This window comes from Salarias fasciatus, chromosome 5 (assembly GCF_902148845.1).
Source record: "Salarias fasciatus chromosome 5, fSalaFa1.1, whole genome shotgun sequence".
NCBI lineage: Eukaryota > Metazoa > Chordata > Actinopteri > Blenniiformes > Blenniidae > Salarias > Salarias fasciatus.
The window spans coordinates 25951822-25977649 of NC_043749.1; the positions used below are offsets into that span (position 1 = coordinate 25951822).

General features: G+C 43.4%; 1 protein-coding gene across 1 annotated transcript in view; it reads right to left on the minus strand.

The window, feature by feature from the left end:
• Positions 1 to 25828, minus strand: part of megf6b (multiple EGF-like-domains 6b) — a 64622-nt gene that overhangs the window by 33574 nt on the left and 5220 nt on the right. The window contains exon 3 of the mRNA XM_030091135.1: positions 22518 to 22622. Within this exon, the coding sequence (XP_029946995.1) occupies positions 22518 to 22622 (105 nt within the window). The remainder of the gene's footprint in view (positions 1 to 22517; positions 22623 to 25828) is intronic.

Here is a 25828-nt window from a genome sequence, read left to right on the forward strand (position 1 = left end):
TTCTGGTAACTGGGATTCACAGAAATTGGGGGGCGATGTGTCTTTCAGTGTAACTCTGTACCAAAGTAACTGGATCAAGCATGAAAAACAACAGGAGCGTGGCAAAAACATCTCATTAGGTTTCTGCAAGTTCAGCTGCAGCCAGGCTTGGGGTTTGCATTCTTCTGCGGTATTGTGTGACTTCCTCTGATAAGGATGACCGGCGCTGCTCCCGGGAGGATGAGGCTAATGTCTCGGCAAAAGGCGAGAGGCTAACCGGGCCAAAGCAAACCAAGCAGACCTCTCTGATATTATCTTAGGGGGACATGGGCCGGAAAATTGCAGCATTCATCAAGGACCAGGAGAAAGAAGGGGGGGTTACGACACTGTGGACAACCTGCTTCCTTTTAGGGCCTGCTGGTGCAATAATGTGCTCTGCTAGTGTTCATTCCGGGTTGCATTCCCTGTGGTCTTCACAGCTGCTTTCATTTACCAGGTGCTATAAAGACGGGATTGGATCGAGACGTGATCGAGTCAGAGGCTTCGTTCAGACCAGACACGGGAGAGGATTCCTCACAGGTGGTACCGGGACAAACACACCGTGGACGGCATGCTGCTCAGCTGACACACTGACCCACCTCTGAACTGGAACTGATCATTTACTGCACACACTCATATGGGAAGCTCACTCTCACCGTCGACCTCCAGCATAACTGACCCCTGAGACCGTCACTGTAAAGAAACGTCTGACAGGAAACACCTCAGAACGTTTCTCTTTCAGGCTCAAGTGAAATATGCTCACAAACTGTACATTAAAGTGGTTTTATGAACTCTGCCTCTCCTTCTGGGTTTCACACGGACCACTCAAATATCATGGGAATTCTTAAGACACAGTCAAGAAATTTTTATTCCAGTATGACCTCTGGGTGTGAGCGAAATATGTTTCCCCTGCAAGGTTTCCTTCTTCTGCCTTCTTGCCAGACTGCTGTCTCTGTGCTGTGTAACATTTACAGGTAGCGTTCGAGCAAACAAAAGCAGCGCTGAGAGGCCAGTTCTCTGTCTATTGCCAAGCATAATCAGAAGAGGCAAGCTCTGACATTTTGATGTTTCGTTTTTTGCTGCAGGCCTCCATAAATAAGTAAATACAAGGCAGATGCATGGAAGCACAACATTTCAGGGACATTTTTAGCTCAGCATACACTGCTGCGGGAGGCGATTGGTTTCATATTAATGTGGTTGGGCTTGGGGGATTTTGTCATTTGGAGTTTGCATGTTCTTCTTGCACTGATTTGGGTTTTTTTTTTCTGCATACTCTGATTTCCTCCCACATTTCAAATAGCTTTATTGGTGTTTTTAAAGACCCAAAGGTGTGATTGTCCCTGTGTTCGTCCAGTGATGAATTGCCAACCGACGCAGGGTGTAACTCGCCTGGGTTCCAGCTCCTGCACCCTGAGATGATGAACTAGTTTTGAAGATGAATGAGTGGACAGAAGTGATCAGTCAGACATGCCGAGGAAGGTCGACTGAGACAAACACAGCTGCTTAAGAGCTTTAGAAACACTCCAAACTGCATGACATGATGACCCGCTGTCGTTTATGTAAAAACAGGCAAAATCCATGTCCATCTTTCTTTCTTTCCTTCCTCTCTGCAATGAAACAGGGCAGGTTCAACATCGCCCCCTGCTGTTAATCTTCTGATACATCAATAACAGCCCAGATGGGCAAAAGAATGTTTATCAAACTGACACCATCAGATTGTGTTGCTCTCATTCATCATGTAACTAAAACACAGCTGCGATAATCTAATAATTCACAGTCCTAGAGGACTACTGTTATGAGGACGCCTGTCTTGGTGAAGTGATCCTTTAGTCTGTTTTACAACACTGACTTACACCATAAAACTATGTATATGCATCCTCTAATTTTCACCCTGAGGTCCTATTTGTTGCCCCCTGAGTGCCAGTTTTGAGTGGGAGTTGCCTCTAATCGTGGCGGCTGTGGCAGCTGAGGCGTCGCTAAATGGCACAGTGACTTTCCTGGAATCAAAGATGTTGAAGAAAAGCTCCCATTTAATGAGAGGCTACCCACATAGACCATAATGTGCATCCGCTGATGTTTGAAAATGTCAGCAGCCTGATTCACAAAACTCTAACATCTTCATGAAGTCGTTCAGAATTTCTCTAAAGTTCTCTAAAATTCTCATCCGTCCTCTGTGCCACTCGACTCAACATGGATTCTGTTTTGCACGTGAAAAACCGGGGCAGGAAAACCTAAATATCAAGTATTTGAGTATGAAGCTCAGACAGACGTGTGACAGGTGATCAGTCCATCCATCCTCCGTCCGGTGGCAGGACGGAGGGAAAAGAAGCCCAAACAGCCTCGCAGCTCCCTTCAGCTCTTCTGTGAGGACTCCAGTTCGCTAACAGACAAAACCACAGATATAATTTCTCCAACCTGGTTTGACCTCGGGTCCTCCTCCTCGCTGACCAGGGTCAAAGGGCAAGCTACACCCTGAGCGATCACCACTTCATCACACTCACATTCACACCTACCGACAGCCCAGAGTGGATGCTGCTGGAGTCTAGAGCCCGGGTTTACAGTCAGCTTCACATGTTTTGTGTGAAGATGCAGAGGAACAGAATGTAAACTCCCAACTTATCTGCCTATTTACAAAGTTGTGTTTTGTTTTTATTTATCTCATCTTCCTCAGGCATGTGCTGACGATAAAACAGAGACAAGCAGCAGGCTGTCTAGCTGAGAAAAGCTCTGGCAGGCGCAGCAGTCTGTGATCACATTGTTCCCCTGAGTAGTGAACCTTGGCTTTTAATATTTGCGCACGCTTGATGGGGATTACCAGTGATATCGAAAACACTTAAATTAAGTGTTTAGGTTTGTTTAGTGAACACTGTGCTCCACTGAGTCCTGTAATCCCTGCTTTGATGATCCATCTCACTGCTCCGGGAGTCCAGCTCGCGCTCATGTTTGAGTGCAGGTACCAGTGTATGTTTATGTGCTGAAAGGAAAGCCCGTTTTCAGGCACCAGCTGCCTCTCCCTCCTTCAGCTTTCTCTTTTTTTTTTCTCTCTCTCTCTCTGGAGCTGAGATAAACTCTCACACCTCCCTCGTTCCCAGACGGAGGCAGCTCAAATCTCATCAGCGAGAGTCACAAGGCTCCGGTGGTCAGTCCCCTCCAACTGGAGATCTGAGTGTAGTGAGCTGGTAAAGACAACACCTACATTCCTTCACAGAGCTGTTTTGACTGCAATAATAAGATGGAGGCTGACAGTGCAATAAGTCTTTGATGAAATGTGTGTCTTCAAAAACCTGCGGTGAGAAAAAAAGGGGGGGGGTTTCTGACTTCTGTCGTTCAATTTTACAATCCAAAGAAGCTGCAGACAAACCTTCACATGCCTCCAGAAAACCATTTTATGATCTACAAAGATGAACAGCAGGAACAAGCCCCTCGTGGACCTCGGGGGATCGCCCCATGACCCTTTGCGTGTGCTCTTTTTCTGCCCTACCTGTTGGGGCTTGTTTTTCCCAACTTTGACCTGGGAGTTTCAAGCGCCTGCGACAACACACGGAGGAATCCAGAAAATTGCTTGTTGTGGTTTCCAGCCTGTCTACCTCTCGGCTGCATGCGTGAGATATGCCACAGAGGTATGTGTCCAACGCCGAGCAGGGGGAAAGCTGCCCAGAGACGTCTAGCTACGGGGCAGACGGTGGCAGATACATGACAGACCGTCATGCTGCAGGTAAACGGGAGCAATAAACACCGAGGTTCTGATTCATGCCTCACATGCACGACTGGGACATTACATGAATCCAGAGTTGTTCCAAGCTGAAAGGAACAGCAGTCAAACATATAAGCCCTCAGGTGTGTGTACATAAGACGGATTGGGCTGCTTCACAGCGTCGCTTCAGCGAGACACTATAAGTAAGGTGGAGTCCATGAGGCTGCTTTACAGGAGTCACACGGAAAGTTACTGCGACTTGTACGGTAGCGTTCACACCAAATCTTTTGAACTAAAGTCCCTCACGGTCAAGGTCAAGACATCACTCAGTGTGTGTGTGTTCGTACGTCTGTCAGTGTTGGTGTGGATGCCACACGCTAACTGCATTAAGGTTCAAATCTGGTATTGGCCATTCTGTGGGGAGTTTGCATGTTCTTTCTGTGCATGGGTTTTCTCTCCCACAGTCCAAATCATGCAGAGCTAATCGATACAGCTAAATAGCCTGTAAGTGTGAGTTTGTGACTGTCTGTGTTTGCCCTGTGAAGGCCCAGCGTCCCACAACCCTGAACTGAATAAAGCAACACTGAAAACATGTGGCAACAATACATAAAAGCTCATTATTAAGAAATTCCACCTACATGTACAAGCAAGTCAACAGGCAACAACTTCAAAGCTAGGGTCGGCGATCTTGGAAAACTAGCATGTATTCGAATGTAGCATCTCCCCAAGGCTCCGCCTAGCTCCGCCCAGCTCCCGCCCCATTGGAGGAGCTCCCGTCGCACCCGCTTACATGCACGGGGGGAAGGCATTGGACGCGGAAGCGCCGCACGCACGGAGTTTCTGATCGCCTCCAATGTTAACCTATTTGACTGCCCGCACACAAGGTGCATAGGAGCACAGTGCCCCCGCTCCGCTTCGTTCTATTTTTCACACGAGCCGAGAGCGCCTTGGCAATGCGCGCGCGCACTGAACCAGGGTCAGTGCACGCGCAGGGGGCTCGTAGAACGGCGAAGGGATTTGATTGGTTTCTTAAGAGCGGTCCACGCCTTACGATTGGTCGGAGTTTTTACTGTCCTTTGGCCGCTACAGTTGTCAGATTTTTTTCGCACCTTTTTCCGTACACATAATGTATTGACTTCTCCCAGGGGGCAAGGAGCATTTCACTCACAAAAAACTCATTTCACTGACAAAAAGTGCTTTTGGACAACATCGCCTACCCTAGCTTTAAGCTGCATTACAGAATCTTGACCAGAAGTTGATGATACATTTTCACAGATCCAAGTTTACTTTTACAATCAACAGCAGGTAGTGTGTTCAATGTCCTTGTTATAATATGTTTTTTAGAATAGATACAAACATTTAATTACAGATTTAAAGACAGAGATCATAATTCAAGCTGTATCATAGTTTAAAGTATAAATACCAGTATTACGGGTATTAAATTGGCTCGATTTTCTATAAAACACTGTGAGTGCAATGTAAAACTTTAAATCTAAACAGATTCTTGTGTCTAAAATAGAAATAAAAGTTGCTGTTTTTTTCCATTCAGCAATTATTGCTTCAGTGGAGTTGCTCCTAAATTTGTCAAATTCTGCAGCGCCACTGTAGATAACTGTGACTGTAAGCAGATTTCATTTTTTCACTGTAACTGAATCGACCTCTTGGTGGTTAGAAAGGGGAACAAGGCCGCCTTAAAGTACAAGCAAAAGTCACCAGAAAAACGCAGTAACAAAATACTGTCATCTCAAATAAACGTTTAAAAGGTTAAAATTTCTACAAATACAAGAAATATTTTTGCAACAGTGTAGCGATAATGACTTTTAGAACAATACTTTATATATTAATATATGTAAACATATATACCATCTTATAATGAAGTGATGAGTTCAAGCAGCTTAACAAACATCACCCTCTAATGAGTCATTTTTGAATTTTTTAGAGAATTATATTTATGCTCAAACTGTATTTATTAATGATGGATTGCTCTTGAACACAATTATCTTTGTGTCTCTCTTTTACAACCATATACTCTTTTCACGTTCTAAGTTTATCTTACCAAAAACGGGGTTCGACACGCTCGGGGAGGAAACCCTGTACCGACGGATGAGATAAAGAGCCCGACGACAGCAAAGAGAGATTCAAACTACCGTCGGAATGAAACAAACATCCTCAGCATGTGAAAAGGCTACTGACCTTGTCTAATTGCATCTCTCTCAGATAAGCATGTACTTTTCACACCTCAGGAAACATCGGCCGATCTGGCAGCGCGCTGAAGGAGGACGCTGCCGGGCGAAACGCTCCCCAAGGCTGAGCCGCTTCCATATGGAGATAATACACAACGGTGGAAGTAATGTTCTCCTCGGAGGAACAACAGAGATTAGAAGTGAAGCGATTGACTCACGAGGGGCTGATAAGGAGAACAAAGGAAGCGCAGGCACAGTGAGATGGAGATACGGACGTCTCTTTGAAAATAAAAGGTGGCACCGACGTGGAGAATCAGGGTGCCGGAGGCAGATGAAAGAATCGCTCCACGCCGATTATTCCTTCAACTGTATTTTGCAAACTCTTGTCACTTCTGATTTATGCAGGGCTCGGTGCCCTTTTCCCCCAGCGTGACCAGCGTCGACCTTTCATCAGGAATGTTGTAAAGAGCCTAATGAGCGGCCAGGGTGGGAGCCTGAACCCGCTACAATTACAGAAGATTAGGGTGTTGCACAGGATGCAGTGGCAAGTAGGTGTGCAGTGATGAAACCCCACCCTTCCCCTGCGACATGCTCCCTCTCATTAGCAGAGGCTTTCCTGACTTCACAGGCACAGATCTGCTCTCCCCCGTCGTTAAACCCTGATATCTCGCAGAGTTTCCGGGTGGCACATGCTTTTTAACACTGCATTGTGCAAAGTCTTAAGCGGTTCGTTTTGTGCGACTTTCCTCCATCGCCACCGTTTATGTGACTTGAGCAGCTATAAAATAATTGATTGAAATGGAAAATTCATCTTAAATGTCCCTAAAGGAGGCTGTGACGTACTGGCAAGCCCTCCAGAGTCTCTGGTAACGGGGTAGTACTGTCAGAAGGTTCTGAAACAATGGGGGCGGGTCCTGCAGCGCTAAATACATTTAATTGGATGATTGCTTGCTGGATTGCATTTCACCCACAATTAAACAGAACTTCACTGTGTGTGGGGTGTGTGAACAGTTTTCCTTCATTTGTTGCCCCTGAAAAGCAGAAAAGCACTACAGAAAAGTGAAGAAGTCGAGCCTCCTCCATGAATGCAGTCTGCTGAATCTGAATGATGGCCTCTACATCAGTTTAAATCGCATGAATCCTAGGACCTTTAGTTTAAAATGCTTTTAAAGCCAATTACCAAAGAGATGAGAGTACGATTCAAGAGAGAAGAAAAAAGTCTATTACTGACATAAAGAGGAGGCAGAACTGATATAGAGAAACAATTGGATTAGTTACAGATGCAGGAGACTCAGATTCATTCATATATAGGATGGATAAAGTGGGATAGAGAGTTGATGGATTCAATGTTTTTTTTTTTTATCTTTATATTCAGTATAACTCACCCAAATACAAAATTAACTGTAATTACTTGAAGCTTGACAACTATGCATTAAGTTTTTTATTCCCCCCAAAAGCTACTATGCTCAGTGTATCATACTGTACAGTTTGTCTGCACATGCATATTAGCTTGCAGTTCTTTTCAATGACGTTCTGGTCTATTATTTTTTGGCCTTAGTTTTGAAATTTTAATGATTTCTATTCTACTTTATTTGGTTTATCATCATTGTAATAACAGTTTCATGTAGTCTGGGATCACTGGGTTAGACAATGACACACAGAAAATATATCAGATAAAAAGGAAAATGAAAAAAATCCTCAAGTTTTTAATTCTCCAACTGAATAAGCAGTGATGGAGGGTAGAAAGAGGCTGAGAAAAAGCTGCTGATGACAGAGAAGTGAAGCCTGCTTGAGGAAACACTGATGCGGAGCTGCTGTTGCTCTCAGTGTCGCCACTTTCTGGGGAGAGTCTCGCTGCGCTGCCTGCTAACAATACTGAAAGAACGGGATTCAACCTTCGAATGGCAAAAACAAGGAGAACACATCAGTGGCTCTGAATGGCCCATTTAAAGTCAGATTTATGGCTGGGGGGGTTTACGCCGTAACAAAAAGGTCCTAAACATCAAAAGCAGTGAATTGTCACAAGCTGACCTTATTCGCCATTCCAAAACAAGATCTCATTAGCATTTTGTTTTTTTTCACCTTCTGTTTGCTTCTGCATTAACTCAGCATTTTTCAGTGTTCTGTAAGTAAAGTAAGAAAGCAGACTTCAACCTGTTCTCAGCCTTTTCAGCTGCAGCCTGTTAAACCCATCACAGAGAAAACAGGAAATCCTGAGAAACATTCAGGCGGCCAGAGATTTTCTTTACATTTACAATGTCAGTGTCAGCTATTAACCGTCTGTCTCAATAAAAAATAGAAGAAACCTTTGATCTAAATATGATGATGAGCATCAAAACCAATGTGGTAGTCATTATAAAGCCTTTATAGGGCTGAAAGCCCTGATGTCCGGCACCTTTGACCTCTCAGTGGAGGATGGACGCACCAGTCATGAGTGACAAACTGCTGCAGCTGGGCGTCTCACGGCTCTGCAGTCCCATGGCTTTATGGTCTGTCATGCTCCTGTTGATCAAAATGACAGGTAACCGAGTGACTTATGAGCCTCTGTTAAACATATTTCAACGCGACCAGCACTCTCTTTGTGAAAAGAGGTCGGCGTTAATGTTGGATGTAACTGTAATTGCGTCTGTGATGAAGCTGCCAGAGGTGGAACGGCACTTTTCTCCAGTCACTGCAAGCTTGTAATCAGATTCTGTTTTGAAAGCACATCCATTGTCAAAATTACAGTACTGTGCCTGACAGTCTGTGGAGCATCACTGTAAATCTCACATTCCTCCAGCATCTTCATGACACCAGCCTGCCTCTGGACGTCTTCCACCTCCATCAGCTCATAAAGCGTCCGCTGGCTCTGAACGGCAGAACCTCCATTCAGGCACAGAAAGCCCCATAAAATGATCAGTCAAGTCAAACAATGGACTCATGCACTAAATCAGAGCTGCGGCAGTGAAGCTGTCTTATCTGCAGACCACGGTCCACACGTGAATTTCATTTGGGGGCATTTCCTCTCTTAAGTGCTTAGCGAGCACAGCATGGAGGTTCTGCAAATGTTTTTCTTGATCCCAAGTAGAAACCATTTGATGGTAGTCAGAGTTCAGGGATTTATTTTTACAGCGGGGAGGGTCTCCGCGCTGGCAGCTCCCTCATAACATTCCTCAGTGGTCCTAAACTTTAAGGGAACAGTTACGCTGCAAATTAAGAAGAGGAACATTAAATTTCTTCCCTCGCTAATCTGCTGCAGGAAGTGTGAGATGGTTTTGCCATACGGAGGAAGGATCTTCCTCTTTACTGCATGACCCACGTGAACCTGCAGCCACTAAACGTGACGGATACCATCTGCGTCGCCGCTGCTCTCTCCCATCACTGTCAGCCTCCAGGAGGCTCCTGCACTGGAACGAACTCCGAGCTTTCAGAACGGAGCGGCGCCGTGCGACTCTCCCGCCGCCCGGTTCCCGTGAGTCCGGCCCACTCCGAGGAGTCACAGACCGAGATCACACAGCAGCTCGACCTTTGACCCCTCCACTCCCTCCTGATGGTCTGAAGACAAAGGGAGAGCGCCAAAGTCACTGCTGTCACCTGAATGACTTTAATTAGGCTTAATTGAGGACGCAGCCGTGCTAATGACAACTGTGATGGTTTGTGATCAGTCAGTTTGCAGGACTGGAAACAACAACAAATAAACACATTTAAAGCAAATAAACACACATAAAGTTAAAGACTGAAGCACAGACATGAAGGCCAGTCGTGATATCAACGGCAATAAATTAAACACTCGACTCTATGATGTTCATGTCTCTGTAGTTTTGGACTTTACGTCCAAATAACAGTGCTCTTTCTCTTCTTGGTTCAGTTTTAGACTTCTGTTTTTCATTTAGTGTATTTGCACTTCTTATTTGAAAAGAAAAGATATTCGTTGACCATCTTACAGGAATACAGGAATTTTCCCACCATTTCCCACCTGTTATGATGAATACTGAAGAGAAATACGACCCACTGTCAACACAGATTATTGCTGATAAGAGTAATCTGCGATATCTATACTGTCAATGTTGATCATGCAATAATGCTGAATTCCAATAAATCAGGTAGCCATTAAAAAAAAAAACAACAAAGCATAAAAAAAACATGTTTTAGTTCACTTTTTTTTTTACAGGCGTAACAATCAACAAAGCAGGAATAAACCTTAGCTGTATAACTGAGTGTGTTACAAATCAGAGACAGGAACATTATCTGCCCACAAAAATGCACATTTATCAAAAGTTCACACATGTAAAACTCCCCCCAAGACCGGCGTCAGGATAATCACCCATGTCTCCATTTGTTTGAGGTGAGAAGGGGAGTGGCAGGAGGGCAGGTTACAACAGGCTAATGTCGACCTTAAATAATTGCAGCGTCCAGCAGCTATTGGAGGAAGAACAAAGCTGCAGCGACGAGCAGCATCTGAACCGACCGTCGCCGACGACAGCAAAACACACAAACTTCACATCCATCCGAGGATAAACTGAAGCATTTAGATACGCCAAAGTTTACTGAAAGCTATGGAAGTCAGCAAATGAAGGCAGAGAAAACCAGCCAGAGGCAATAGAGAAAAAAACAACAACAAGTGAACCCCGTCAGATGTAAGCTTCACGGTGAACAGATGAAGATGTGAGATTTTCAAATTATTTGCAAGAGATTTCAGCTTTATGTTGAAAATCAAATCCTTTTAAAGAGGCATCGCACCACAGAAAACCCATGATTGACATTTCAATTAGCTCTTTGTGTTTTTACAGCTTTTTTTTTTTTGTTTTACTGCATCACATTGCAGGGCAACACTAATGACGTTTTCAATGTTAAGGGTGTTTGACCACATGACCCTTGTTTGAGTCTGTGTACATCAAAGGCTGCGTGCAACACAACAAGTGACCTTTAACAAGACAATAAATTCTCACAATAGCTCCAGGGTTTCTGTCCCGACCTTGAAACCACGCTAACAAGCATTTCACTTCACAGAGAAGTCAGAGCCAGATCAGTCAGACTCACAGAGAAAAGAAAACACAAACTGAATTCAATGAGGACTGCATTTTATCAGCTGTATGTGTTTAGAACTGATATGTGAGTAAATGTGGTGCATCAAATAAGTAAGGTAAGCAGTAAGAAGTGAACTGATGTAACCTTTTTTTTTTTTTTACTCTGGTAACTTGATTTTATCAGTGAAGGAATAATAAATTAATAATATTCTAATTGCAAGCTGCTGCATGCAAGCATGTTGACAAAATGTTATTTTACATGGTACACTGGATTCACTGTAAATTAAAAATAAAGGATATCTGTCTTTATCAGTGAAAACATCATTCATTATGCCTGCATAATAAATTTTACAGTGACTGTAAGCAAAAATAGTGTAAAAATTACCTTTTTCAGCCGAGAAAGCAACCTTTTCATGTTTCAGAAGATCATTTAAGCTACTTTATGTCCTGTAATGTCACAAACAGATGATACTGAATGGGTTGATTGTGTTAGAGAACTTTTTTTTCAAACCTGCAGTTGAAGTTTTTTTTCTAAAATGTTTCGCTATAAGCACAAAGGAGCATCGAATTACATTACTGTAAGTATCATAAACACCAAATTACGAAAAATGTATTTAAATACAGGATTTGAGTGAATTACTACAATCGGGGGGGTTTTTTTTCCAGCCCACTGTCATTATACAGTTGAGACCTGGGAAACTGTCTGACATTACATAACATTTTAATCAAAGGTTGAGAGAAGCAATAAGAAGAATCCTCAGACAGGTTGGAGAAGAAAAAACATTTAAGTCTGTCACATTGGCGGCTGTGAGTTCCCACTGAGCTTTTCCCTCAGCAGCGCGCCCACCAGACTGAGGAGAGCTCACGTCACGCACCGAGAGGCTTCACACCAACAACTGACCTCATTATTCACGGCTTTAGGAGCCAAACCAGAACCTTAAAGACAAAACACTCAAAGCTTTCTCTGCAATTCATGGATAAAAGTCTCAGGAAAATTAATACCTGCATATGTAGGACATGCACGCATGTGCAAAATGGTATGAGATGAGATGGAAAAGCTACTTTTAACTGCACCAGCAGTACCACCTTTAAATTAAAACATCAAATATCCAATAAAATATCAAGGGCAGTTCAGCTCTTTGATTCTAGCAAATGGGATCATAAATCACAGCGAGAATCTTTATCTGAGTAATTCCTAATCTGTGTGGATGAATGTAAGTAAGCTGGAATGATACGGTAACAAGTGCCATCTGGCCAGGAAGTCATAAAGAACAGTGATAATGCTGAGAGTCGTCGGGGTCTGTCTGGAGTGACGTCTCAAACAGGCTGGTCCTCCTGGCGTGGCAGCGACCGCAAACCGCGCCAACATATGAAGCTATGGCTCAGAAACATAAAAAATATAAGAGTTACTGTACAGTTACTGTAAGAGAGAAAGAGCTCTTTCAGCGTGACATGAACAAACACTGTTTAATCTCTGGGAAAGAAAAAAAAAAACACTTATCTGTACCTGTTTGGAGAGACTTTAACATCACTGTCTCCTCAATTCATGTTTATCAAAATTCCTTTGGCTTCAGTACATTAGTACTGTAATCCATCAACTTCATGTTTTTAGATAACTTGTGTTTTACCTTTCACCTCAGACCACGGCACAAGCAGGAGCTTTAAAAGATATTAAAGGCGCTTGAACTAAGGAGATAAAGTTTCATGTTACAAAAAAAAAAACAGGCAGCTGAAAGCCTTGCAGTCGCCTGTTGGTCCGTCTGTGTCTGTCTGCAGCTGAGCCCAGATGTCTCGCCGGTATGAAGACATCTGCCCTGCCAGAGGTCTGATCGCTCTGGGAGCTGCTGCTCTCTGAGGATACCACTTGTCTACCGATGACAGGCTGGATCCACAGCACTCCAGGCACCCAGCGACTGAAGATAAAGACCAGGCAGGACTCTGAGAACGGCTGCTGCCCCGCCGACTTTAAGAACAGTTTGTCACACATGTGCCACTTAAATTCCTATTAAATTAATATTGTCTATTCTAATATTGTCTATTCTAATACATCCAAATTAACTTTAAAAATAATGTCGAACTATAAAACAGCATCACAGGAACAAATACTGCCAGCAAAGGCAAAAACTAACTTTTCCAGCCACTTAACGGATGCACTGAGGCTGTTTATGCTACATATTATTTCAAAATGACAGGTAATTAGAGACTGTACAAGAGAATATTAACAAGTGCAAATAGTGCCAAATATCTCATGATTTCTATGACTTTTTGGTTTTTAAGCAGGAGGTGTCAGAAAAGTTCCCACAGGGATAAACTGGCTTGTGGTCGACAAATATTTACTGCAATAACGTTTTTTGACATAACCTGTGACATAAGCTTCAAGCACATATAACATCAAATACTGTGAAATACAGGTTAGGAAAGCGAGCTTGCTGATTTGAATGTCACTGCAGATGGGTCACCAGTAAGACTTCTGGAGCATAAACCTTAATATCAGTAAAGGGATCCTGCAGAAAACACACGATTCAGAGATCACCACACTCAGCATTATTCACGTACCTTTACATGTATGACATAGCCACAGAAGACTATCACTTTATCTGTTTTGTAAGTAGAACAGCTGGATTTTTTTGAGCTGTAGAGTTGTCAAAAAGAATGAGCGAGTGATTGTTTTTGGCAGTGATAAGAAGCTCAAGCTCTTGTCTATGATTGCTATAATGCAGAAGTCCTGTGCATGTATGAGCTCTGCTTCTGGCTTTCCGGAAATCAATATTTCCTTGTTACAATACACAGTTTGGGAGAAGTTTTGCAAGCCAAATCCTGTCAGAATGTGTTTTTAAGGTTTAAAGAAGGTGTTGTTGACAAACCCAGTCTCTACCCGTCATGTGAAGTTGTGTTAAATAGGATCGTCTGTCAAATTATCGTTGTTTGTGAGGCTAAAACAGGAAAAAAGGCATTAGAAAATGTGGTTTACTTTCTATGGCTCTGCGGACTCAAAGGGCTCTGTGGCATCAGCTCTGGCTTTACCACATAGTTAAACGTCAAAACAACAACAAAAAAACCACCAGTAATTATTGTCTTATACATCACGGAGGCACAATGCCACTAAAAAGCAAAACAGATGACGGCCTCAGACAACTATTGAAAGTAGGGGACTAATTGGCCCCTTTGAAAGACATAAACACCCTCCAGTTGCTATACACAAACACGGACGGACCACATGAAACGTGCTTGACGGGGGCGACACCGCATGCGAGAGCCGAGGAATGCTGCTCCGAACCATCTGCGGCGATTAAACGGTGATTGAGTCTTTGAGTGAAGTGTGGCAGCACATCCTCCACTGAGGCTTCATCTTCTATGTAAACACCGCCCGAGACAAAAGAAGTGCGGCCTGACGGTTTTCCTGATGCGTGTGGACCGCATGCAGACCGCCACATTAAAACAGCAGCTCGTGAGAGCGGCATGTGCGACCGCTGCGGTTATTTATCCAGCTCCAGAACGTGACAGAGTTACAGCAAAACAGTGTGCGTTCGACCACCACAGCGATCTTTGGAATGGCTAAACAATATATCAGACCCTGTCACTAAACGAGCAGCGTCATTCATTAGAGTGATGTTATTGCTCATTCTTAGAGGAGCCACTTTGTTCTCCGCCTGCCGCTCTTCCTTTTGCCCTCGAGCCTCTTGGCTCCGTCGTGACCTGCGTTTGGCACATGCGGGACCACAAAGAGCAGCAGCTGTGAGTGTATGCGTGCCTCTGTCCTGCTCCCCGTCATCTGCAGGGTCGCCCCTGGTCAGGAGTGACGGACGCACGGACAGCCCCGCTCCCGTCGGCCTGCCGCCCACTCAGTGCCGCTCACTGAGCAATAGAACCGCCGCCGGGTTTACGGACTGCTGGCTTCCAATGGAGGGAGGATCGGGGTGTGGCTATTGACGACGGCTATCATTCACCGTAAAGGACAATACTGGAGATTCTCCATGCCTGAGGGGGAGGTAATTGATAGCTGCACTGATGCCAAACAGTGTAAGCTGCACACAAATATCAATGGGCATTATCGTGAGTGAGTAAAAGCTCATGACTAAACGTAAAAATAAATACCCCGAGCTTACAGGATGAGTGTGTGTCACTACAGTGATGGATACACTGGAAAAACAATCTAAAACAAGACTAAGATAAATATGAAAAAGTTATAAATCCCCCAGAGACTCGTGAAAACTGAATACCCAAGTCTCAAACTGCCCTCCTAATCCAACATCTGTGCTTTATTTGGCATTTTAAAATGGCTACAAAAATAAATCATTTAAATTCTGTCCACAAAATTGGCAAAGCTGTTTGGATTTTGACCACAAAGTATATTTCTGAACTGGATTCTTCTTCGATTAGATTGAAACTGAAAACAGTACAACATTTCCACATTGTTTTTCTCATGCAATGTGATGTGAGAAACAGGACACAGGTCAGAGGTCATCTAATCGCCACCATGTTTTTACCTACACTGGACTACGGTGATTTGCTATTTATGAATGCTGCTGAAAAACATTTATAGAAACTGAACTGTGTGTATCACTGAGTTCTACAGTTCATCACTGGTTGTGGTCACACTGCTGCAAACCGTCCCTCCCTGTCTGTCCGTAGACAACCTGACTGGCAGCTCTTCGTTTATGAAACTATTCTCGGGCTGCTTCGTTCATATTTGACCACATACTTGATCAGGCCAAGAAATAACTTTGGACTGCGCTGCCAGGATTTCGTTAAAATGACCGTTCCCAGAGTCAGAACAGAAGTGGGTAAGACGGTCTTTAAATATGCTGCCCCATCTTCATGGAATACTCTTCAAATAGACTGAAGACTAACAGAACTGCTCACTATTGGGGAATTTAAATCTCTGCTAAAGGACTGTGAAAGAGATACTTTTGGTCACTGCGACTGTTTTACTTCCTCAGCGTCCATCATGCCGTTGTCTCCAGAGCCACTTGTTGTTTTTCCCCTTGTAATGTAATGTAATATGTATGAATGTACTGTATTTATTGAATGTTGTAACTGCCTGCTGCTGCCATGCCAGGTCGCTCTTGCAAAACAGACTTTGTTTCTCAATGAGGCTTTTACCTGGTTAAATAAAGGATATAACAATAATAAAGAGTGAAGGGCATCATTCCCCCCGTGTTGATTTATCCCCGCTTCACCACTCTGTGCCGTCATATTAGGCCTGTGACCGCGGCAGCAGAAACATGAGATACCCCTCCCGGAGGTAGAACCAAACACAACATAGTTTTTCCTCATCTCTAAGGCCCCCCACACATGAAATGGATTCTTGTATAAAAATATTTCAATGCAAAAGTGGTAAAATTGACCTATATTGTTATACACCCACAGACAAAAAATGAAGTCTGTTCGTCTGGAGATTGAAGCATATAAACCCATGTAGATTCACTATGGAAGCACCAGAAGGTCTTATAACTTGGCACAGTGAAAGCCAGGATATCCCTACACATTCTAGAAAAAACAAAATGTAAATATCTGAATTCAAATAGGAGAAATAGTCATTTTAACACATGCCTACAATAGGCGAGAATGGAAATCTATGTAGAATATTCTCTTTACTTTTTAGTGGCTTTCTAATGGAAAGTCATAACAACACATATGAGGGCTTGTTTGAAAGCTGCCATTCTACTGAATCCAGCAATACCAATTGTGTACTGGTATCTTGTGTACTCATCGAGTTATCTCACAAAAGGTGTGAGGTGTCCCAAAAGAATAAAATGCCAGAGAGACACAGAGACAAGGAAATGTCTTTTTAATTGAATTGTTTTATTCAAAATAAATGCTCCTATATCTAAACATAGCTAAAGCCAATATATGTGTGTGTGTGTGTGTGTGTGTGTGTGTGTGTGTGTGTGTGTGTGTGTGTGTGTGTGTGTGTGTGTGTGTGTGTGTGCGTCTTGTTTTTGTCTGTCTATTAAAGGTATAATACAGGATTTTGATTTCCGGGTGGATCACCTAAATAACTGGTGGGTCTGTTTGTCAATCATTCTGACGAGCTGGTTTTGTAAGGCGGTTCTACGTGCTTGCACCCAATAAGCTTCTCCCTTTTGCGCATTCACAGTGTTTATGAAGCCGTGAGCTTCTGAGCTAGTACTTACCAATGGCGAGTCTGACATAATGAAACTCTAACTGTTTCGGAAAACATGCTTCATGTATGAGCGAGGCGGATCGCAAAAACTGTAAACAGAGCCGTGCACACCTGGAGAAGAGGAGATGGCGCTCGCACGCTTCCACATTTCCTGGGAGAAGCAGGAGAGCCGGGCGGATGGTCTGGCACATGCGCGTTGTTCAAAAAGTGAGTAACAGATGTTTGGCTTCGTCTTTTTGAGAAAATCCTGTATTACACCTTTAAGGTGTCTCGGGTCAAGAGGGGAGGTAGGTTTGTGGGAGACATAAGCATCTGTATATCACTCATCCACATTATCGTCAAAAACAACATGGCTCATATTTGGGCAATCAGGGAAAGGGCAAGCGCAAAACTCTATGCAGGTCAAGCCTTGTTGGCTTCACATTATGTAAGGGGGCTCTCACAAGGTGGTTGATGATGAGGCATGAGACCACAGCATATGTGGATGCCATGCAAGACCTTTGTGATACTAATGCAAAAGGCTCTGCAGTACACAAAGGACATGGAGCTTCCAGAATGGACAGGGATGAACGAGACATACAGCAAATAGTGGAAACTGTGGAGCAGAAACAGAAGCCCTTTGATCTTGATACTATCCATGAAGAACTAATAAAGATTGCAAGTGGTCAGGTTGCATCTGAGAAAGTTGCTAAAGAGCTCTCAAGTTTCCTCCAAGATGGTGTTGAGCAGGCTGGCATCTTCATCAAACAACGCCTGTCAAAATCTAGAACAAAGAACGTCTGGGATCCTGAGAAACGGAAACAGTGTGCAATCTTCAAAGATATGAAAAAACTGATGGAGTCGGTACATCTAAACAGGCTCATATGGAGTCAGATGTGCTCTTTCGAAGATTACTTGACAGTGGCAGGTGGGGAGTTTGACTGGGGCGGTACACCTGTCAAACGGTAACGCAGGTGTCCTAAGGCGAGCTCAGGGAGGACAGAAACCTCCCGTAGAGCAGAAAGGCAAAAGCTCGCTTGATCTCGATTTTCAGTATGAGTACAGACCGTGAAAGCGGGGCCTCACCATCCTTCTGACTTTTTGGGTTTTAAGCAGGAGGTGTCAGAAAAGTTACCACAGGCTCGTGGCGGCCAAGCGTTCATAGTGACGTCACTTTTTGATCCTTCGATGTCGGCTCTTCCTATCATTGTGAAGCAGAATTCACCAAGCGTTGGATTGTTCACCCACTAATAGGGAACATGAGCTGGGATTAGACCGTCGTGAGACAGGTTAGTTTTACCCTACTGATGATGTGTTGTTGCAATAGTAACTGACCAGATTTGATCCTCCACACTCAATCAAAGACCTGGAAAGACAAAGAAGAGGCACCATCCAAGCAAGCAGATCAAGGTCAGTGGTAACAATGCTGCTCTATGCAGCTTTGTGAGCAACTACATAGTCAATACAGGGCCAGAGAGAAAATCCTCAGAGAAAAAAGTCATTTTGACAGGTGGCTTTGAAAATAGTGAGGAGGTCAAGGTGGTCAGCAACTCAGGTGTTGACAGGTTGACAGAACTGCATAGTGACCAGGAAGAGGTTGACACCAGATTGGTATTCCATGCAGTACGTGCAGCAGAGTCTCATTCTTGGGTCATCGTCAGATGTGATGATACAGACGTGCTGGTTTTGCTTGTGTATTATTCCAGTCAAGGAATATTTTGATCTTCAACGGTGTTCATGCACTCTGGACACGGTCCAAGGGAGAGGTTTGTCCCAGTCTGTGCAATTGCAAAGAATCTTGGTGCAGCATTTTGTGCATGTCTACCTGCACGCCACGCCTTCACAGGTTGTGATACCACAAGCAGCTTGTACAGAATTGGGAAGGCAACAGCTTTTAACAAACTGAAGACTCATCTGAGTGACTTCAAAAAGATGGACAATTTTGGACTTGCAGTAGGCTTGACCTGCATAGAGTTTTGCGCTTGCCCTTTCCCTGATTGCCCAAATATGAGCCATGTTGTTTTTGACGATAATGTGGATGAGTGATATACAGATGCTTATGTTTCCCACAGACCTACCTCCCCTCTTGACCCGAGACACCTTAATGGACGGACAAAAACAAGACACACACAAAGACAGACAGACACACACAAAGACACACACACACACACAAAGACACACACACACACACACACACACACACACACACATTGGCTTTAGCTATGTTTAGATATAGGAGCATTTATTTTGAATAAAACAATTCAATTAAAAAGACATTTCCTTGTCTCTGTGTCTCTCTGGCATTTTATTCTTTTGGGACACCTCACACCTTTTGTGAGATAACTCGATGAGTACACAAGATACCAGTACACAATTGGTATTGCTGGATTCAGTAGAATGGCAGCTTTCAAACAAGCCCTCATATGTGTTGTTATGACTTTCCATTAGAAAGCCACTAAAAAGTAAAGAGAATATTCTACATAGATTTCCATTCTCGCCTATTGTAGGCATGTGTTAAAATGACTATTTCTCCTATTTGAATTCAGATATTTACATTTTGTTTTTTCTAGAATGTGTAGGGATATCCTGGCTTTCACTGTGCCAAGTTATAGACCTTCTGGTGCTTCCATAGTGAATCTACATGGGTTTATATGCTTCAATCTCCAGACGAACAGACTTCATTTTTTGTCTGTGGGTGTATAACAATATAGGTCAATTTTACCACTTTTGCATTAAAATATTTTTATACAAGAATCCATTTCATATGTGGGGGGCCTTAGAGATGAGGAAAAACTATGTTGTGTTTGGTTCTACCTCCGGGAGGGGTATCTCAAAAACTAAAGCACTTTTGAGCCGTTGGTCACAGGCCTATATATCATTATGTGTCAGGGAAACATGCAGGACTGCTCTGATCAGGATGATGGATGAGCTTCTGGTAGAATTCATAGAGGGCAGGCATCCCTAGCATGTACAGGGCATAAAAGCAATCGCATACATCCACGTCGTCTTTTAGCGCCATCCTGTCATTCATCTGGAGTTCAGAGCGCCATGTCTTCACGCTGAAGTGATTCCACCTCTGACAGTGTTTAATACTCATTTTTAAGTGAATCTATGTGGTGTTTTCTACCATGGGCTCTGATCAGTAAGCATTATATGCAGCAGGTGGTTTCAATCTTCTCAAAAACCTCCCTTAAGCCCCTCAGAGCCAGTTTGTTGAGGCACTGGATGGTCTTAAGCTGCTCTGGGCAGCGCCTCGCCGGGCATTGATTAACTCTTTTATTCAAGCATGAAGTAATCATAAGTAAGCCAGCGCGGCTTAGCTGCACACAGAGCTCTGAACGTATAGAGAAACTGTCACTGCTGCATTTCCCAAGGTTTGATCAAGAGATGAGGAGGAAACGCGACGAGGGGTCATGAAACTACACATTGCACTGGAGAGTTCTGAAGGAAATCACGAGCTGGTCACAGCGTTGGTAGGCAGACAAATTCAAAAGGATGATGTTTGTAGGTCAGATCAAACAGGAGAACAGTGTGATTCTGTCCCCGATGCTTGAACTCCACTTATGCAACAAAGTCTGCATTGTCTGGCAGGTCCTACAGCGAGGGAGACGTGGATGACTCCACAAAAAAAAAGAAAAAAAAAATTGACACTTAAAAGGAATTTCCTGTCGTGTGGTGCTATCTGAAAAGCAACAGAATTCGCCACTGTTTTACTTCAACAGCTCAAATTCAACAATGGGGTTGCTGATAAAATATTTGAGCTTCTGGTGTGCGGGCAGGCCAACTGCTGATGTGGGGAGATTCTTATTCGCTCATACAGAGAGGCTATCGCTTAAACAGAGTGGAGCAGGCAGGTTTGGCGAGCCGCTCGTAATGGATCTGAACCGCCGGATCCAGAAGAGCCACAAAAAAAGAAGCACTTTTAATAAAATGGCAAGTTACCAATCAGTTCCAATGAAGAGTTTCAAAACTCAGTCTTTAACTGTTGTTGGTTATCAAACCACATAATACAATATTAGTAATTTAAAACCAACAATTTAAAGAACCCTGCAATAATGGCAAATCGCAGCAGTCGCATAAAAACAGGACACATTTTTTCATTCTCACCTTCGGAAGAAAAATGCACATAAAAATAGCAGGTGGCAAAGAGAGGGGTTTAGGGGTTGTGAGTACATTATTTTTTGCAGTGGCTTTGGGACCAAACATCAACCCTCACTGTGACCCAAATCAAGAAAAATTTTTTTGCTTTTCATATCATTCCAATCAGATAGAATGTAGTTTGGAACCGAGTTTGAACTTAAACAAGGAACATTCCAAGATGATCAGCAAAGGCTATGTGGAAATATTCCCTTTTCTCCTCAATCAGCTGCGTTTAAATTAAAAAACTATGGACTTCAATGGCTTCAACCTATTCTAACAGAGAGATATGAAACATAATTGATCTCCACTCACGAAAGTCCAGCTTCAGTTTTAATAGCTTCATCCTGTGACATGCCAACACATTACCACTGAAAACACACGTTCTTGATGCTCCATTAGTGGAAACAAACAGACTTTATTTGTCTTCTATAGTTTGAAACTGTGATTGATTTGTTATTTTACATGTAATATTGCCACCTCCTGATAAGACTGCACATAGACGACGCTACATTGATTTCTCTTTCAGTATTTTCTTTCCATTTTGCACAGACACATGCAGATCAGTGGCCCACCAGTTCAGAATAGCTGATTCATACAGTACTCATTTGGAAACTGAATTTTTGTTCCCCAAAGATGTTGCTGGAGCTACTTCAACACTCCTTTTTATTTCTTTGTGAATTGTTTGTGACTTACTAATTAAAGTATGATTAAATCTGTCTCATATATAAATGTAAAGAAAAAGAAATCATCATGAAAAACTTAAACCAGATTTACTTTAAAAAGTATGGCTTCAAGATTCTTTCGAAAAGGGTTAATTTAAAATTTTGTGTGATCTTGTTACATCCAGTTTCACACCTTTGAGTACTGTTGTCCTACATTATAATGCGGTGTAAGTGAAAACAAAACAAAAAAAAAAAAACACCTTCAATGTGATATACTGAATGAATTGGCCCAAACGAAAACTCATGCACGGTCATGTGCTTGAGTTTTATGTTTGCAGTAATCAAGCTTAATCTCATAATTTCTTTTGGATGCATCAGTCAGGTGCTCTGTGTGGGAGTGAGTAAGCTGAGTGCCATGACACCAGCATGAGGTATTTTAAGACGTAAAAAAGCAAAAGTGTTTTGGTTTTCCACAATTTTCTCAAGTTGTCAAAAACAGCATTTATCTTCAGGTTCGGCACTATTTTCCAATCCTTCTTAAAATCCGTCTTTATTTATAAAGCACTTACAACCATCGCAGGGACACAAAGTGCTATTTATGTGTTCAGTGACTGTCATCAAGTCAGGTTGGAAAAAACAAAAAAAGAAATGTTTGAGGTGCCAAATATGGTCACTTTTCCAACAGGAATGGTTCGAATTTGTACTCACCATACTGACAGCTGGGGCCGTTGAACCCTGGAGGACAGTCGCAAAGCTGAGTGGATCCTTCTCGACACTGACCGCCGTTGAAGCACACGCCATAACTACACACCGCTGCACGTGAGCACGCCAGGTTGCAAGAAAGAGGAGAGACAGAACAAATGGATGAGAGAAGCAAAGACACCTGGTTGTTGTCATGAGCTGTTGATGTGTGTGCTTTCAAACACTGGCCTCCTTCTATCAAAACTTATCATCAAGCCTGTTAACTCCTGTCTGAAGACGGCCTGTGATTCTCCTCCGTTCACACCAACCAATGAAAGAGGAATCCACCGCTGGCTTTGAGAGAACCGGCAGGCCTCAAGCCAACAGAAAGACACTTTAAAAAACCAGCTCAGAGTGTTAAATATGACTGGCAGCAACAGCCTGGATGACTTTTACTGGAAACTACAGTCTTGCCTCCTCACGACCGCCATCAAAGGTCGCCCGAAAACGGCCCAGATTGATGAACTGAACCTTCGGTCATTGTCATAAACTGTGATCGTACAGATGTGCCTCGGTGAGCCACAGGGCAGGTGTGTCTCATCCATCTCTCGGAAACCAGCGACCCTGTGCCCATAAATCTCTGCAAGCCAAACTGCGAGCGCTAGTTAAGACGTGAAATTCAAAGAATCCAGGACGCACAAACAGAGGGGAATCGCTACGTAGCTCTAAACATGTAAATCCAGCTAAAAAAAGGTCCGCCGTCACATTCCACAGAGTCGCACAACACTCACATTAATCACGACAGAACCTCAAACTCAAACTGTGTGAACACGCGGTACATGTGTCTCCATGCCTTTTTGTGTACCTGAACTGTGTTCAGGCTAATTTTCCTGAGCAGATGAGACACATCTGTTTGGGTCGGGCCTGTTGTCTGCACTCTGCTCAGCAGAGCACAGTGGTTACTGATGACAGCTCCACAGGATTGATGCCTATCACTGCTGTTCTGTCAACATGTGGACACAGATTTAAAAAGAACTGTCAAGAAAATACAAACACCACTCCAAGACGATTGTACAGTGTTTCTTCTGAAAGCCAAATGTCCTGCTAGATTTGCTTTTTGCTCCTATCTAATCCACCGACAGGCAGCATGATCAATCATCACAGCATTCGCTGCTGGTTCTACAGCCATCGATCCGCCATATATGGTTACTATGTAGGAATTCTACCCAATGCAGTAAAAATCATCACAAACATCAGTCTGAATTTGGTTTGTGACAGTGAAACTGAACTTTAAGAGAACAAGCACTTTCAGTTCTTTTTTTTAGAAAAATTCCGATGTAACAAGTCACTCATTCATTTGCTAGCTCAGCAGTTGAATAGACAATCCAATCAAAAACTTAGATCTCCACATGTTCGGAACGTCTCATGTAGAATTAAAAAGTAGCTGATCGACTTTGGAAATGTGAAAAGACTTCAGGGACAATGAATCTAAGATGAGTTGAGTATATCAGCCCTCAGCTGTGCCGTGTCAGCTCCACTGTGGAGAATAACGTAACATTTCCAGACAAAGAAGATGAATGGGACGAAGTGGTCTCTCTAATAATCACGGATGAGCCGTAGCAATTTCACGCATGTCTCTCGGCAAGTTCGAATGGCTCTGTGGAGACCAGCACTCAGACTAAACATCCGCCTGTCATCTGGCACCGTCCTCAGACACCTGCTCAACATTTGGACCATCCACAGTGTTTACACCAGGCAGACACACGCTCATGCACTCGGTTCGATAAGCCGCACAACCCTAAAAAAAAGACATCAAAACTTGTTTTTTTTTTTTTTTGCTTGCGTCCGTTCATCACATAAACACAGGAAAACACACGAGAAGCCCACTCAGCACTGTAAATACATTCACGTTGTGTTGAATAGACTGTAATTCTACATCGTGCTCAATGTGGGAAGCCAACGAAATTCTATTCCTACAGGAATACCAGCTAACCACTTCTATAATCTCCCCATGATGACTTCCAGGTCCTCCTGACTGACTGTCTGTACATGACATGATCCAGTAACATGTCTATCTCTGCTTCTGTCATTATATAATGGCAGGGAATGTTGATGTGGTGAAAGTGAGAGCTGACAGAAGAGCAGAAAAAAACAGTCCTGAGTGGTCAGATTTAATTACGCTGTTTCAACTAGACTTATTTTGTTCTGGGAAATGCCACGACCACCAGCTGTGAGAGATCAAATTAATGAGAAATTCCTAAATTCAGTTGCAAAAAAGCCTTAGATGAACAAAATCACCAGCAACAAAGTAAAAGGTCAGATGTCTCTGGGAGTCACTTCATTGTAGCATGACTAAGCGACAACAAGGGGAATGTACATTCCCTCATCAGAGACGTGAGACACAAAGCTGCTGGCAGCGAACCAAAGCATTTTCGGGCTGCCCCCTTCCTGAGCCCCTTACGCGGTTTAATCTTCCCTGAAATAATTTCTTAATGTGGCATGCAGCGTGGCATAAAACTCGCTGTCATCCGTTGCTGTGAAGCTCCCGCTCTGTTACAAAGACACCTTCTCTGAGAGGATTAGCGGCTTCCACGGAAAGAAGAGGCAGACGGAGCCGGGGTGAGCGACTCGCACGGACAAACTGAAAACCGGCGACCGGGCGTCCTCTGAGAGGGGACGACCACGTCAGCACGGAGGCACCCCGTGTTTGTTTAGGCTCCGTCGATCGGTTTGGCCCCCAGAGTGTGACCCGGGGGGGAGCCCACTCTGGGGCACTCCGCAGACACAAAGGCCAGCGCTCAGGACTCCGTCTGGGTGCCACAGCTGCGTAGCGAGAAGCCAAGCACTGTACTTTGAAGCAGCAAATCACGCTTTTGCTGTGCAGAGGAATGTGTCATTTCAAAAAGTGCTTGTGGAAAAAACCAGGAGCAGCCTTGTCACATCATGTTTGACAAGTTTCTTGGAAAAAGTCGACATGAGGTCTGAGCCTGACACAAGGTCAACTCAAAGTAGAAACAATAATACACTGCAAATAAAACCTGAAATATGTGGCTGTACATAGAATATCTGAAGCATTTGCAATGCTTCTAGATTCATTTTCTCAATGACCTGGAAGCCCACTCGTCCATGAAACCATCTCCCGCCCAGAGTTGGTACAAGGTCAGACTCTGAATTAAACAAACCACCACATGCTCCTGCTGAAGCATTTAACACTGTTTAACAAGTCTTGAAACCAACTCACTAAATTTGCCATGTTGAAACACTCACGTATTTTGAAAATGTTTACTTCATATCAAATCTAACTTTATTGTCATTCAGCTGCACATACAACTGTAGCG